Below are 14,322 nucleotides of genomic sequence, written 5' to 3'. Positions count from 1 at the left end.
TCCATGCTCGATACGTTTCTGACTAACGGGAAGAATTCAGACCACATAGTGCTTTAGAGGGAGCAGGAACAGGGCAGTGGGTGGCAATGGGTGTGGAGTGTATCTGTACAGTGGTTGAATGAGAAGTAAGCACAGGGCTGATTGTACAGACGTGTCAGCAACATAGCAAAGATGTGGCTGCTGAGTTGTACAGGCATAAAGATTACTTGATATGCAGCTCCTGCTGCAGTCCTGGCCCCTAAAAGGGTAAGAATAAGAAGGGGTTAGTGTTAGCCTGGTAGGTCATAAATTGCTTCCTGAGCCTCTTATGTGAGTGATGGTGCAGTCAGAAAATTTACATTAAATTTCACAACTCGTGGCTCTTGACAGAGTTGCTCTGGTGCACGCTAGGATAAGAGGGGCTTTTGGTGGAGAGGAGATGGAGTTTAACAGGGCACCTGCTTTGGTTGCTGCTGCTGAGATAATATTCAGGTTTCGTCATCTGGGGTTGCATGGGGTTGTGCTGTACGGATAAAACACTTAAGGCTAGTCTAGCGCTGCCAAGAGCTGATCGTCTGAGCAGAGAGGATATGGGATGTCCTAATAACCCCCTGGTGAATGTAAAGGTTAATTCAGAAGCCTTTGTGACAAAGGAATTGCTAGAATGATCTCCCTCTGCTGAGGTAACTCTGAGGGACGCAGAAGAACTGTTCCTGAGGTAACAACAGATCATGGTGATTTGCCAGAAAGCTGCACAAATCTGGATTGGTCTTGTCTGCCATGAAAGGATTTTAAACATTTCTCATTGTGAAGATGACTCTGTTCTGGCTTGGTTTTCTTCTGAGATTAATATTGCATGAGCCAAGGAAAGAAAAGTCTTTAAAAAGTTGCCGTGTCATTCAAGGGAAAAGAGAGGAGCTCAGCCGTAGGAATGAAGGACACTTCGGGCTGCTCTCCACTCTCAGGAAAACAGAAGCACGGGGCTGGATGCAGGCAGCAGTCCCAGCTCTGCCCAGGTGGCATCGGGAGGGACCAGTGGTGCAAGTGTGACGGGCCAAGGTTTAATTTTCAAGCATCTGAGAGGTTCTGACATGTCTTGGCTGGTGTGTTCCTTCCTACCAGGCTGTATTTTATGCTGAGGGCTGGAAGATGAAAGGAGTCGGAGGAATTAGTTGTTGCTTTCTCTTTGTTTTAAATCTGGATTTGTCAAGGCTGCAAACTGTCAGCGTCTGCTTGGTTGGGAAGAAGTAGTGGCTTTAATTCCGTGACTTCTCTGTAACTGGGCCTGTCACAGAGCGAAACATTGCAGGAGCTCATGGCCACCATTTTAAATTACAGAGTGGACCCGAGGGGGCTGGAGAGGAGATTAATTCCGGAAGCTCAGCCTTGATCACGTTCCTGCTGCTGCTGCACAGCCGCCTTCCCTCCTGAAATTTCAGATTGGGAAGGGATGGGGGCAGGGAACGCTCCAGAAATTTAATCAAAAGCCATTTCTACCAGCAGCTGAAATTACCAAGTACCCTTGAGGACTGGCAGGCAATTCAGCGTGGATTGCACCTCGCCAACAGAAGCAGCAATGCCTATTGCTGCAGCAGGATGAGGACTAGCAACCCAATTTCATATTGGTGCTGCTCCCCACCCTTGGCTCCCCCTCGAGACAGGAGTTAAGCGTTCTGTACCGAGTTAATCATAGGTTAGCAGAAACCTGCCAACCTTGCCAGCCGCTCTGCTGTAATTAGGAACGGGCCAAATCGCCAAACAGTGCGGATCCTCTGTGCCAATCTCGGAGGCTCTCGAAAGCTGAACCTGAACATCCCTGCTTGCCAGTGTCCATTTTAACTTCAGAGCAGTTTTCTCCTGCCACGTCCCAATCACCCTCTTCACTCTGGCAGTACCTCCTGCCACTCGTATCAAACCCCTCAAGCAAGGACACGGGCAAGCAGCTGTAACTCAATAGCCTGTAACTCATGCAAATGGAAAAAAACCCTACTCCTAAAACTGACAGCAGACAATTTAAAGCAAGTCAAAGCCTGTAATTTCAAAGCCTTTATTGGCTGAATCAAGCCTGGTTTTATTCCTTGCTTTGTCCAGCTGTAGCTCACTGCCTGGGATTAGACTATAGACTGCGCAGTGCATCAGCCAGGTGCGTTTACTGCCCAGACTCTGAGCGTTTGGGGACAAGGACTTGGTTTTGTCCTATTTGAGACCAGTGAAGCAAGAGCCCTAGGCCAGGACTTTCGCTCCTGTTAGCAACACCAGTAAGACCACCGTGGTTTCAAGGCTCGATATTCAGTCTCTTTAATTTTTGCAAGAAGTTATTTGTCTCCCTGCAATGCAGACCTTGGAGGCAGGAGCTTCAGCTGGGAAAGACTTGGAAAGAGCCTGTTACTCAAAGAGCTGTGATTCTAACCCAGCAAGGCATGAAGGCTCTGGTGTTTTTTAGGGGAATTATCTCTAACAACATTCCTGCAAAGATCTCCTCATGCTTCCAACTATGAAGTCCTGCGCAGTTCACTAACTTGCTTTTGCTGATTTAATACAGGAATTGTGGGCAGCGATTACATTAATGCCAACTACATTGATGGCTACCGGAAGCAGAATGCCTACATCGCCACGCAGGGGCCTCTGCCAGAGACCTTTGGAGACTTTTGGAGGATGGTGTGGGAGCAGCGTTCAGCTACTATTGTTATGATGACTAAGCTGGAGGAGAAATCACGGGTAAGATGCATGAGAGGGATGACTAGTTAGTCATAATCCTGGGGGATTGGAGGGTAGGGTTGGGGAACAGCAAATCCCTTTGATCTGCAGCCCACATTTATGTCAGTGGGGGATTTCTGCCTGTTTTGCCAGCACCCTGAAAGTTCAGTGATTCATTGCTTTTAAAAAAACAAACCATTCACCCTGGAAAGCTGCAGCCTCCTTTGCAACTCCAAGAGAAGAGGACACTCAATCCCATTGCATGCTTTGTAGGTCTGTCTCGGAGTTAATCATGTGGCAAGTTTCACATTCGGTTCTCTTGTTTAACAAGCCCCAGTACATTCACTCTAATCTTCAGGATCATTCCAGTCTATTGTCTACATGATTGATGTGGTGCATCAAAGCCTGTGCTTAGTCAGTCGGAGCTTTTCAAGGCGGGTCTGTCCCTATCGTGGTGCTCTGGAAAGACTTTTGCACCTTCCCTCTCCTTTGTGACCTGGCCAGCTTCACCTGTAATAACCTCAGGCCAGTTCTGGAATGAGCTTCCCCCGCAGCAGCGCAGGGTTTGTTCCAGCATTGAGCAATGCCTCCTGTCTTCCAGATCAAGTGTGACCAGTACTGGCCGGGCCGGGGTACAGACACCTATGGAATGATTCAAGTGACGTTACTCGATACCATTGAATTGGCCACGTTCTGCGTTCGAACGTTCTCCCTCCACAAGGTGACCTTCCTCCCGCTCCTCTTCTGCCCCCGGCAGGCAGCGCGGGCAGGCCCGGCCGTGTGCTGGTACCTCACGTTGCTCTTGGTGTTCTTTTGTCTTTGCAGAACGGCTCCAGTGAGAAGCGGGAGGTCCGCCAGTTCCAGTTCACAGCGTGGCCTGACCACGGTGTACCCGAGTACCCCACCCCCTTCCTGGCTTTTCTGAGACGGGTGAAAACCTGCAACCCCCCTGACGCTGGTCCCATCGTGGTGCACTGCAGGTACCGATTCCCTTCACCCCGCTCCTGCGTGGGGCCGGCTGCGAGGGAGGCAGAAGCTGAGGATGAAGCTGATATACGTAGTGTCCTAGCAAGTACCCAGCAGGCCAGAGCTGTCCTGTGAAGTGGATCCCCAGGCAGCAGCTGAGGAGGATAGTTGGGGTTTTCACTGAGCGCAGAATTTCCTGAGACGATGAGTGGTTTAGTTTGCACCAAATCACTCGGATCTTGATAGCAATGGGAAGCGCCCCGTGCTGTGCCAGTGTCTGGTTCTGTGTGCAGGGGCTGTTTCTTGTCACAATGGGAGAGGACAGAGATCAAGTGCAGCCTAGAAAGCTGCTTGGTGTTGCTGCGTCGGGTGTTCGGGAGGCAGAGCTGCCTCAGCTGTCAAAGGGAGAGCTGACAGTGATTGAAAGAGGGGTGGTTTTTTTGAGTGCTGCAGCCGTTCTGATAATGACAAACTGAAGGCCCCTATGGGCAGGTTGCATTCCCTAATTCAATTTACAACCCGACGAGGAATGCTTGCAGCCTCAACTTAGATAAATCCCTGTGTTCCTTGGGAGGGTGTGGAGGAGCCTGCAGGTTACTCGGCACTGAGGAAAGAGATCTGAATTTTACAGGCTGCTGGGGGAAGCTAATCCTGCCTCTCCTAGAGGATGCCATTTAAACAGTCTTTGTAAGTGGGCAACTTATCACTAACCTTGCAGATGGCAATTATCGTGCACCTCTCAGAAAATGAATAAAGAGAGCTGTCAGCTCACAATGTGCAGGAACCGGCTCCTGAATCAGCTGCTAAATTCTTGCCAAAGCTTCAGTCACCTGCTTGGTTCAGGTGTTAGGTAGTCTAATTAACAGAGATCAAGGGGGCTTTATGAAGAAAGGGACTGCACTGGAATAGTAAAAGGAAACCCTTTATTAGCAGCGGCCGATGCCCAGACCCACAGAGCCCTGCTGATTCACAAATGCCATTACACACAAGTTTGATGTTACCTCGATGCACAAAAACATTTAGGAAAAGAGGTGACGCATGTTACTCATTACAACATCAGTAGTTTCTCAGCTGCTGAGAGATCTGAGTGATTAAACGTGCTTTTTAAGCCCTTAGATTGTGCCAGGCTTTTGTTCAAGCCTAGAGCCCCCTGCCTAGAATTGTCATCGTGGTGTGTCTGCCAGGAGAGCTCCTGTCCTGGGGATGTCACAGATGAAGAGGCAGCAGAAACGGGGCAGACCAGTACAAAGGGGGAATAGGCACGTCACCAGAGGCAACTTTTCATCTTCCATCCTGTCCTCAGGTGACATTAGACCAAACTTGGTCTGGGAAGTTTTTGCTAAACTGAGCTGAACAAAGCAAACCTCTGCACGCTGCAAACTCTGGGGCTAAGCCTGAGTGCTGCTGCGTGCAGATGGGCACAGGAGATGAGGGGACCTTTCCCTCTGCTGGCTCTGATCCAGCAGCCTCTCCCAGCTGTTAGGGCAGCACTGGCCCAGGTGGGGTTCAGACAAACAGCTTTTTAGGTCCCGGCACAGGCTTTAGTGGCCCTAGTGCAGCACAGTGCTCACACACTAGAGTGACTCAGGGCTGCCGTGGCTTTGGTGTCACCACTGTCCTCCAGGCCCTGTTGTACAACTTCCAAACCCTCCAACACAGTATTTTTAAGCTATGTCAAGAGCAACACACCGAGGTGAGTGGGCAGCAGCGCTCACCAGCACCAGTTCCTTTAATACAACAAAATTATGCAACAGCTGGACGCACACATTTGGCTGCTTTGCCAAGATTTCCTTTGCCTCTGGCCAGCAATAGCTGTGCTCACAAGGCCGAGGGTCCTTCCCAGCCACCGAGTGCCTTTGGCGTTCACTCTCTGCCTTGTGCGTCTGTCTCTCCCCTGTGTTACTGCAGTGGAAAGATCCTCCCTCGTGGGTGGCCTTCTGGACTATCTTTCTTCAGTGGCAGCGTAGTCCCATCGCTTCATTTTTTTTTTTTCCCTTTTTTTTTTTTTTCAGTGCGGGCGTTGGACGGACAGGCTGCTTCATTGTGATCGACGCCATGCTCGAGAGGATAAAACATGAGAAGACAGTGGACATTTACGGGCACGTCACGCTCATGAGGTCGCAGCGCAATTACATGGTGCAGACAGAAGACCAGTACAGCTTTATACACGATGCCTTGCTTGAGGCTGTTGCTTGTGGCAACACGGAGGTCCCAGCGAGGAACCTCTACACCTACATCCAGAAACTGGCACAGATTGAAGTCGGAGAGCACGTGACGGGCATGGAGCTGGAGTTCAAGGTAATGGTGGGTGCTTGATGGGGACAGTCACTGGGGAAAGCTCTGTGTTCCTCACAGAAGCCTTGCTGGGCTGCCACGTGTGCGTTAGCAGACAGGGAACCTTTATAAGGCTGATGGGAACTTTTTTGGTTCCATGTTAGAGAAGTAATTACTTTTCTGCCTTATGCTACTGCAGTTCCCAGGGGAGACCTACCTGCCACTGCAGGAGGCTTGTCTGGTCATTTCAAATCGAGATTGAATTTGCTCACTCCTTAGATTGGGTTTTTAAACTTTTTTTTTTTTTTTTTCCTCTGAAAGTTTTGCTTAGGGAATGGTCTCAGACTCTGTCCCCACCCCCCAAAAAAAAAGGAGGGAGCAGCGGGCAGAACTGTGCGGTGGAACATGGAGGGCGAGTCAAGTGGGCTGGCATAGGGCTTAAGGAAAAAAAAAAATAAAAAGCTGAACAAATGGTTGTGGCTCTGCTTTTGCCTTCAGCGACTCGCCAACTCCAAAGCCCACACCTCCAGGTTCATCAGCGCCAACCTCCCATGCAACAAATTCAAGAATCGCCTTGTCAACATCATGCCATACGAGACGACACGGGTCTGCCTCCAGCCCATCAGAGGAGTGGAGGGGTCAGACTACATCAACGCCAGCTTCATCGATGGCTACAGGTAACGGGGCCCTCGCTGCACTCGGGGAGGATGTGGGCGAGCCTGGGGGTGCCGCGTCCTGAGGGCTGGGCTAGGCCTAACACAGCAGTGCCGGAGGTCAGTGCTCTCGTGCTGATGGCCAGCAACCCCCCCCGCAGACTCAAGTGCAGCCTTGTGATGAGCTCTGTTCTCCGTGATCTTAAAATTATTTATCCCTTGAAGCGAACCAAACCCTTCTCCAGCTGCAGGTCCTAAACATAGAGTGTCAGTGAGGGGTGGATTTTGCTGTTGGGAGGTTTCTAAAAACGGATTAGCCTTTTTATTACTTCTGTGATTCGGGGATGTTACAATTCTGACAGCTTCCCACAGGCAGCACATGCCATGTGCTCCAGCCCGAGGAGCTGCAGCCCTCCCCTGGAACAAGGCAACCCCACGTGCACCTTCCTCACCTCATGGTGTCTGCAGCAGCCCTGGCCCTGGCCGGGGCACCGGGGTTGGGGCATCACCACGCCTGGCAGGGCAGTTCTTGGTGCTGCCCAGGCCCAGCAAACGTGGATGCTAGTTCCAGGAATCGGGCACCTTCTTCCAGACAGAGCATCAAGCTAGAGCAATCTAGATTTACCCCTTTGCAATGGTATTTAGAGAAAGCTTCACCGCTGGCATTTTTTTGACCATTAGCACCAAAAACCCCTCCCACCCCTTTAGACCTCGCACTGTTCTAGTTCTTCCCCAGCATTTCCATTTGTTCTCCTGCTCTGCAGCCTTGGTGTGCGCTTCCCAAAGCTTCTACCCCAGCGATTCTCCACCCCCCCCCTTGACCCACCCCTGGGGTTTGGGCTCTCTTGCAGACAGCAGAAGGCGTACATTGCCACTCAAGGGCCGCTGGCAGAGACCACGGAAGATTTCTGGCGGATGCTGTGGGAGAACAACTCCACCATCGTCGTGATGCTGACGAAGCTTCGCGAGATGGGTCGGGTAAGTGTGCGCTGCATGAAGCCTGGGGGGGGTGATACCTGCAGCACGGGGGCTAACAGAGACCTTTCTTTCCCCTTGGCAGGAAAAGTGCCATCAGTACTGGCCAGCAGAGCGCTCTGCCCGCTACCAGTACTTTGTAGTCGATCCCATGGCAGAATACAACATGCCTCAGTACATCCTGCGAGAGTTCAAGGTCACTGATGCCAGGGTAAGCAAGCTCTGCACAGGGGGCAGGCTGTGCCCCCGAGGGTTGTAGCTGGGGGGGCTGGAGTGGTTCAAACCCAGGCGATAAGGAAGCTGCCTTCCCTAAAACGGGACTTCAGTGTGGTTTTGTCTCCCGTAAGAAAGACCGAGGTGTAAACACTTTCTCTGTGAAAGTCTGGGATTATCATCTGTGGAGAAGAACTTAGTTGTGATGAGGCACAGGGCACACACACACAGATTGTACTTCAGTATATCTTACATATATCTATATATCTATCTTCAGTATATGAGATGAAAGCAGAAAATAGTATCTCCCCAAACAGCTAATAAATAAATAAAATCACAGACTTGCACAGGACACTCTGCCCTACAGAAAACATACACTTCTCTGGCTTTCAGAGGAACCGCCCTTATTCATCTCAAAGGGGCACATTCGCTCAAATAATCTTGGATTCAATGTCAGATTTCTCCTCTGAAAGAACATTTCGGTACCTTCTGAAATTTGTTTAGCAAATGTAACCCTCACTCTCAAAGTAGAGTCCTCTGCTTTTGAGGTTGCCATTATTGTAGAACCAGATGATTCTGTTTGCAAGGTTGAGAAGGAAGATGCCTCATCAGTCCTGGTAGAACAAGATTTATCTTCCTGTCAGCTGTAATTCTGACACTGTGGCAACTCTTTTCTCAAGATTGATAGAGAGGCCGTAACCTCACCTTGAATGTTCCTTTGCATCTGTGCAGTCTTTGCAGTGGTCAGGGCTTTCAGCACACCTGCCAGGAGTACAGAGCTGTGCTGACAGATCTCAGCTGCACCGTGAGCAGCTTCATCATTGTAGATCTAGATTTTATATACATATATATATATATGTGTGTGTTCACTTGATTATAACACAAAGTTGGTTTAACTTTTTGTGCCCCTTAATGAACTAGCAACAAAACGGGGCTTTTTGCCTTTTGTATTCAGTACCACCAATACAGGGTGTTTTAAATATCACTATTTTCTCCCCCAGGATGGTCAGTCACGAACTGTTCGTCAGTTCCAGTTCACTGACTGGCCAGAACAAGGCGTGCCAAAATCAGGAGAAGGTTTTATCGATTTCATTGGCCAGGTACATAAGACCAAGGAACAGTTTGGCCAGGATGGCCCCATCTCTGTCCACTGCAGGTATGCACACACAAATGCCAACATCTGATGCATCTGAGGATGCAAAAGAGCAGAAGGAATTAAAATCCTACATTTATCTCCCTCCTTTCCCACCCCATCTTTGCAGACGTATTTCTTGGGGGTGTCTGGAGGGGGAGGGTGCCAAACACTGTTGCTTCTGCAACCAAACTCATCTCCCTTCAGACCTGGGTACTGCCCATGAGGCCTTTGACCCTGTATATCCAGGGGAGACATATGGAATGCTGAAGGAGATGGGAACCACAGTGTTTATCAATGTTTGACCTGCAGAATTAGAAGTATTTTTACCAATCTTAGCCCAGTTCTACTCCTCTGACATTGCTGGGTTGCGTTTGCTGGTGGTGAGAATTGCACCTCCCTACCCCAAGGCAGGAGAGGATAAATGCATTCTTCGAATTATTTAAAAAGCCTAACGTTGCATATTAGTAATAATTTTCACACTGAATGCTGTTTTACTAGTACCGAAAGCTTTTGATTTTTTTTTTTTATTATTTCACTCTCTCAAAGATTTGTCTGGGTCACATACTGGCAGTTTTACTATTTGTCACCTCCCGGAGGACTGACTGAGCCTCTCCACTTCTAACATGTTCGTGTTCATAGGGCACAGCTCAACCATACCATAACCTCAGCATTTAGAGAAGCACTGGAACATTGTAACATAGAGTTTCCTTTTTTTCTCCCATTTCTGCAGTGCTGGCGTGGGCAGGACTGGCGTGTTCATCACATTGAGTATCGTCCTGGAGAGAATGCGTTATGAGGGTGTTGTAGATATTTTCCAGACAGTAAAGATGCTGCGAACACAACGACCTGCTATGGTGCAAACAGAGGTGAGGTGGAGTGGGGAACCTGTCCTCTGTCACCATTTAGGGGGCTGCAGCCAGTCCCTCGGCCGCCCTGGCTGCCTGCAGGGTGCTTTTTGCCTTTCTCCCTTACCTGAGGATTACTCAGCAAGCCCAGGCTGCACTGCTGATGGAAAAAAACAGAATAAAAAAAAAATAATAAAAAAAATCCTATTGTTATAAAGTCTCATCTTTGGGATTATAAAGTCTCAATCTCTGGGATTTCAGCCCAGTCTGCCAGCCCTGATTCTTAGCTCATCCCACCTCTGAGGTGAGGGGTCTCACCTGCCTCTAAGCACAGCCCAAGGTTGGCTGCAGAGCCGGTTCGTGGTGGGGTGGTTGGTGTCTGTGAGATGCACAGACAGTAAAGGGAAGGGATTTCCTTTCCCTGTAGTTTGTGGCTCTTTGAGAATAAAAGAGAGTCTGTGCGTGGTTCCTGCCCAAGTATGTCCTAACTGGAAAGCAGGGCAGGGATCCTGAAGAGCTTTTCAAACCTCTGAAGCTGGTTCTCTTTACTGTTTGCAGGATGAATACCAGTTCTGTTACCAGGCAGCTCTGGAGTATCTGGGAAGTTTTGATCACTATGCAACATAAAAAGCCATCCGTTGTGCAGACTTTACCAACCACTTAAGTCCTGGAAGGCCTCTTTTGACCCAGGAGGAGTGCTTGAACTTACAAAACTGAATCAGAAGAAGTACCTTTTCATCTGGACAATGCATTGGGGAGCAGGGGGAAGGATCGAAAGGAACACCCCTTCAGGAACTCCATGTTGTAACCTGGACCGTGAAGAGGCAGCTCAGGAGATTGCTGAAGGACTGCTTTAAGTGGTGAACTGCTCTTGTTACCTCAAGTGGTGTTCGCTGTGGACGACGTATGGACATCATGAAACAGATCCAAAAGCTAAAACACACCTTGCGAAACGTTACTGCTGGAGAAGGGAAGGAAACCGACTTTGGTTACATCATTAGAGTTCAGTTTATTTACTAATATAGTTGGCAGTCTTTAAAGGAAGTCACTTGCAGAATTGAAGGTGTTCTGTAAAAGATAAGAAAAGGAACTAAATCTCAACACTTAGGCAAACTTAGGGTCAGGAGTTCTTCTAGCTGGAGTCTTAATAACCTCAGTATCAACATTGGGATGATTCTGGGCTTACAGGCACCTTGCAAACAGCATTCACCGAATGCCCCTGCCACGCGAGAGGTTTTATAGCTCACATTTTGAATACTTGGAACATTCCTCATTTCTTCTAATTCCAAAATTTATTTTTTAGGATATTTAAAATTATAGAGAAAGAGATACAAAACCCCGACCTGGCTGTGTGGTGTGGCCCCCTCCCCTCGCCCGCCAGTGGGATGGGTAGAGCTGGCAGCTCCCCTGGGCTGGGTTTGCTGACTGCTGGTTCCGTTCCCCCTTTTAGCGCATCCAGCGACCACAAAGGCGTTAATTTGAGCAGCAGTGGGACGCCCTGTAACGAAAGGCAGCCCCTTTCCCCTTCTCTTTGCACATTCACACCACCCCACTGCTGCTGCAGGCAGCTGTGCCAGCCCCGCCAGCCCCTGCCCTGGGAGCAGCTCTCGGAGAGGAGCCCCAGAAGGGCCCTTGAGAAATTTATTTCCAATAACCAACTGCTGCTGAACCCGGCGGCTCTCCGGGAGCGAGGCAGAGAGACTCAGGACTGTCCCAGTACCACGTCACCCCACGCTCACTGGCACAGCTACGAACATGCCCTAGCTGTATAAATAACGGGGAAAGATCACGTGAGATGTGTTCAATGGCATATACTGTGAGTGGCTTTCTTTAAAGTATCGATGTAACTGTAACAAGTGACATTACCTTTTTTTTAAATAGTGTATTTTTTCCTTTTTTTTAAAAAAAAAAGACAAAGAATATCAGTCAATGAATTTAAAAGAAAAATTTGCTTATTTGTTCATATTATGTTCAAAGACAGTCTATTTTTTCACTGTAGAAATGTTACGTGTAATGGCTGTGATATATAAAAATGCAGTGCAAATTGCTACTTCTACATATTGCTTTTCTACCATTTAAAAGGTTTAACTTGCTCATGTAAGAACAAAACGTCCTTTCTGGATTTTTTTGGGTTCTTTTGTTTTAAATCTCAGACATATCACATGTCTCTGGAAGGCAGGCCTGGACATGGCAGCAGTGCCAACCCCCTCCCCTTCAGCTGCGGCCGTGCTGCCCGCTCCGGCCAGGGCCAGGGCTGAACTGGGAGGTCAAACACCAACACCAGTGTCTTACAATGACTGAAGACAGAAAGACGGCGACGCCGGAGCCGTGGCACACGCCAGCGCGCACACGGGGGCTTTTTAACATCAAAGGTGTCTTGTAGGTAACGGCCCAAGTCTGTCTGTGCGCTGGGTGGTAGATACAACACTCGTGTAAGTGTATGTGACTGACAAGGAGTTTTCTTGCAGAGGTGCACAGAGGACAGCATGTCTTGGAAAAGACGCACTGCCCTGAACACTGCTTGCCTGGGACTTTTCCTTTTTTTATTTTTCTAGAAGGGGTAATCATGGCCATCAAGTGCTACCCAGAAAACCCCACAACAACCTCTTTCCTGTCTTTAACTGAAAAGAAAAAAAAGAAACAAAAGGCTTCTTCAAGATTTTACTTCTTATTTGTGTGAAAGTTGCCCAAATTTCTAAGTATGTTGCAGCAAAATCTTACTGGACAAGTTGGGGGAGGGGGGAGGTTTTTTTCTTTGTATGAGAGCAAAGTGCTGTTGCTTTCACACTGTTATTTCAAACTGAAACAGTAAGTGGTTTTCATACCACTGTGTATGTAGATATATTGACTTTGTATTAAAGGAAGATTGTCTGAAAGGCCTGACTGCAAACCTCTTTGTTGGGAGGAGCGGGCAAGAAACGAAGCAGTTGCTCTGTGTAACGCAGCCACTGCAAAAACCTTTCTGCTGGCGCCCAGGGCCAGGTAGCAGGTTGCTCTCCCTCTGCTGTGCTTATGCTCCTTCTAAAAATAGGCCGCCTTTACAAGCCAAACGTGGCTGTAAAGAAACGAGCTCATTTGGAGAGCTTTGGGCCAGGTCGCTGCAGTGACACAGGCACAAGCTTCCTGCTAGTTCGGCAGCGGGACTTTGGCACGGACAGAGCCAGGACTGTGGCTCAACCCAGACACAGGTGCCGGGTTCCGCTGCCGTTCCTGCTGCCTCATCCGGGTTTCCCTTACGTGGGGCCGTGGCTTTGAAAGGAGCAGATCCCATCCCCTTCCCTGCTCAGCCTGGACTCCGGGTGGGAAGAGGTTGCCCTGTCCAGGGGCCATCCTGGCTCTGGATGACGGCTCCAAGCCTGCAGCCAAGGGGTGAAAAAAATCTCAGCGCAGAAACAGACCTACCCAAAGCAGGTGGCGGCGAAAGCCGAAGGTCCCACTTGGAGCTCTGGGCCATGGCAGATGGAGGTCTCCTTGCCACGCTGCTGAGGGGAACAAGTCCAGCAAGAGGAAGCAGCTCGGAGCTCCTCCGCTGCCCGGAAAGGCCCGTGCCTCGCGCTGCCGTAACCTACAACACAACGGGGTGGCAACAAAAGCAGAAATCTTAGCGGCCTTCTCAGTGCCAATGTGAGACTTAAAAATCTTTGTCCAGCTAAGCCAGAGCCTGCTAAGCTGAACTGTAGTCTTTAGTAGGTCTGTGCTAACAGTGGCTCCTACTCACGGGTGGCTCAGTCTGGACTGAACTTCCCTCTTCATCCCCGTTCAGACACGAAGGAGCTAAGCTGGCCAGGACACGGGTTTTGGAGGCTGATGGAAGCATCCTGTATCAGGTATTTTTTTTCCTTCCCCTCTACAGATCAGCTGTACCAGCACAAACCATCTCTCCCTACTACAATGACACCACCACCAGCATTTTGGCTCAAGCTTAAAAAAAAAAAATTTAAAAAAATTACCAAGTCAGCACAGAACCGTGATCAAACATCAGGTGAGCTGTGAACCCAGGGAATTACATCACCTTCAGAACGTTGTTACTCCACATGATAGATGGAGCAGGTGGGGAGCCAAACAAACATCAAACAGCAACAACCCTGATGGCACAGGAAAAAAGGAGAAAGAAAAAAAAAAAATCTGGTTTATAATCATGTCTCATGTACGTGAGTACCTCCAGGCAGTTGTATGAATAGTAATGATTTTTGACTCTTCATAATCTCCTGGACTCAGATAATTTGTAGCACTGCGCTCTACAGATCAGCCATGCAACACAGCACAGACACCTTTCATCAACCTTACGTTAATTAATGGGTTGATTTTCGACGCTTACTTTATTTTATCATGGAAGAATAGAAAGGAAAAACTGATTTTTCTTCTCAGCTCTGGTTCATCAGCCTCCCTACCTCCACCCTATGCCTACCTGGTCTCCTGCACCCTCAGCAGTTCTATTCTTGTCTCTCTGTGACGTTAATCACTCTCATCACCGCTCTCCGGTCTCTTATTTTTGTTCTATCCTTTTCTGAGCTGGCGTGGCCCTCCCCTGCGTTGAGATGCAAACCCCTTCCAGAGCAGAAATAAATGCCACATGGAGCACAGG

The 14,322-nt window shown here is 49.0% G+C and overlaps 1 protein-coding gene across 20 annotated transcripts in view; it reads left to right on the top strand.

Annotated features, from left to right (window-relative positions):
* PTPRS (protein tyrosine phosphatase receptor type S) overlaps positions 1–12,613 on the top strand; it is a 162,751-nt gene extending 150,138 nt beyond the window's left edge. For all 20 annotated transcript variants that reach the window (XM_074851670.1, XM_074851671.1, XM_074851683.1 and 17 more), the window contains 10 exons: positions 2,522–2,697; positions 3,278–3,397; positions 3,502–3,656; positions 5,655–5,940; positions 6,415–6,593; positions 7,421–7,547; positions 7,630–7,755; positions 8,759–8,913; positions 9,623–9,758; positions 10,296–12,613. In XM_074851670.1, coding sequence (XP_074707771.1) covers positions 2,522–2,697; positions 3,278–3,397; positions 3,502–3,656; positions 5,655–5,940; positions 6,415–6,593; positions 7,421–7,547; positions 7,630–7,755; positions 8,759–8,913; positions 9,623–9,758; positions 10,296–10,364 — 1,529 coding nt within the window. In that variant the 3' untranslated portion in view covers positions 10,365–12,613. The remainder of the gene's footprint in view (positions 1–2,521; positions 2,698–3,277; positions 3,398–3,501; positions 3,657–5,654; positions 5,941–6,414; positions 6,594–7,420; positions 7,548–7,629; positions 7,756–8,758; positions 8,914–9,622; positions 9,759–10,295) is intronic.
* Positions 12,614–14,322: the final 1,709 nt, after the last annotated feature.

Source organism: Strix uralensis, chromosome 27 (genome assembly GCF_047716275.1).
Source record: "Strix uralensis isolate ZFMK-TIS-50842 chromosome 27, bStrUra1, whole genome shotgun sequence".
Classification (NCBI taxonomy): Eukaryota; Metazoa; Chordata; class Aves; order Strigiformes; family Strigidae; genus Strix; species Strix uralensis.
The sequence above is the reverse complement of the archived record's forward strand: the minus strand, read 5'-3'. Positions and strand labels throughout refer to the sequence as shown.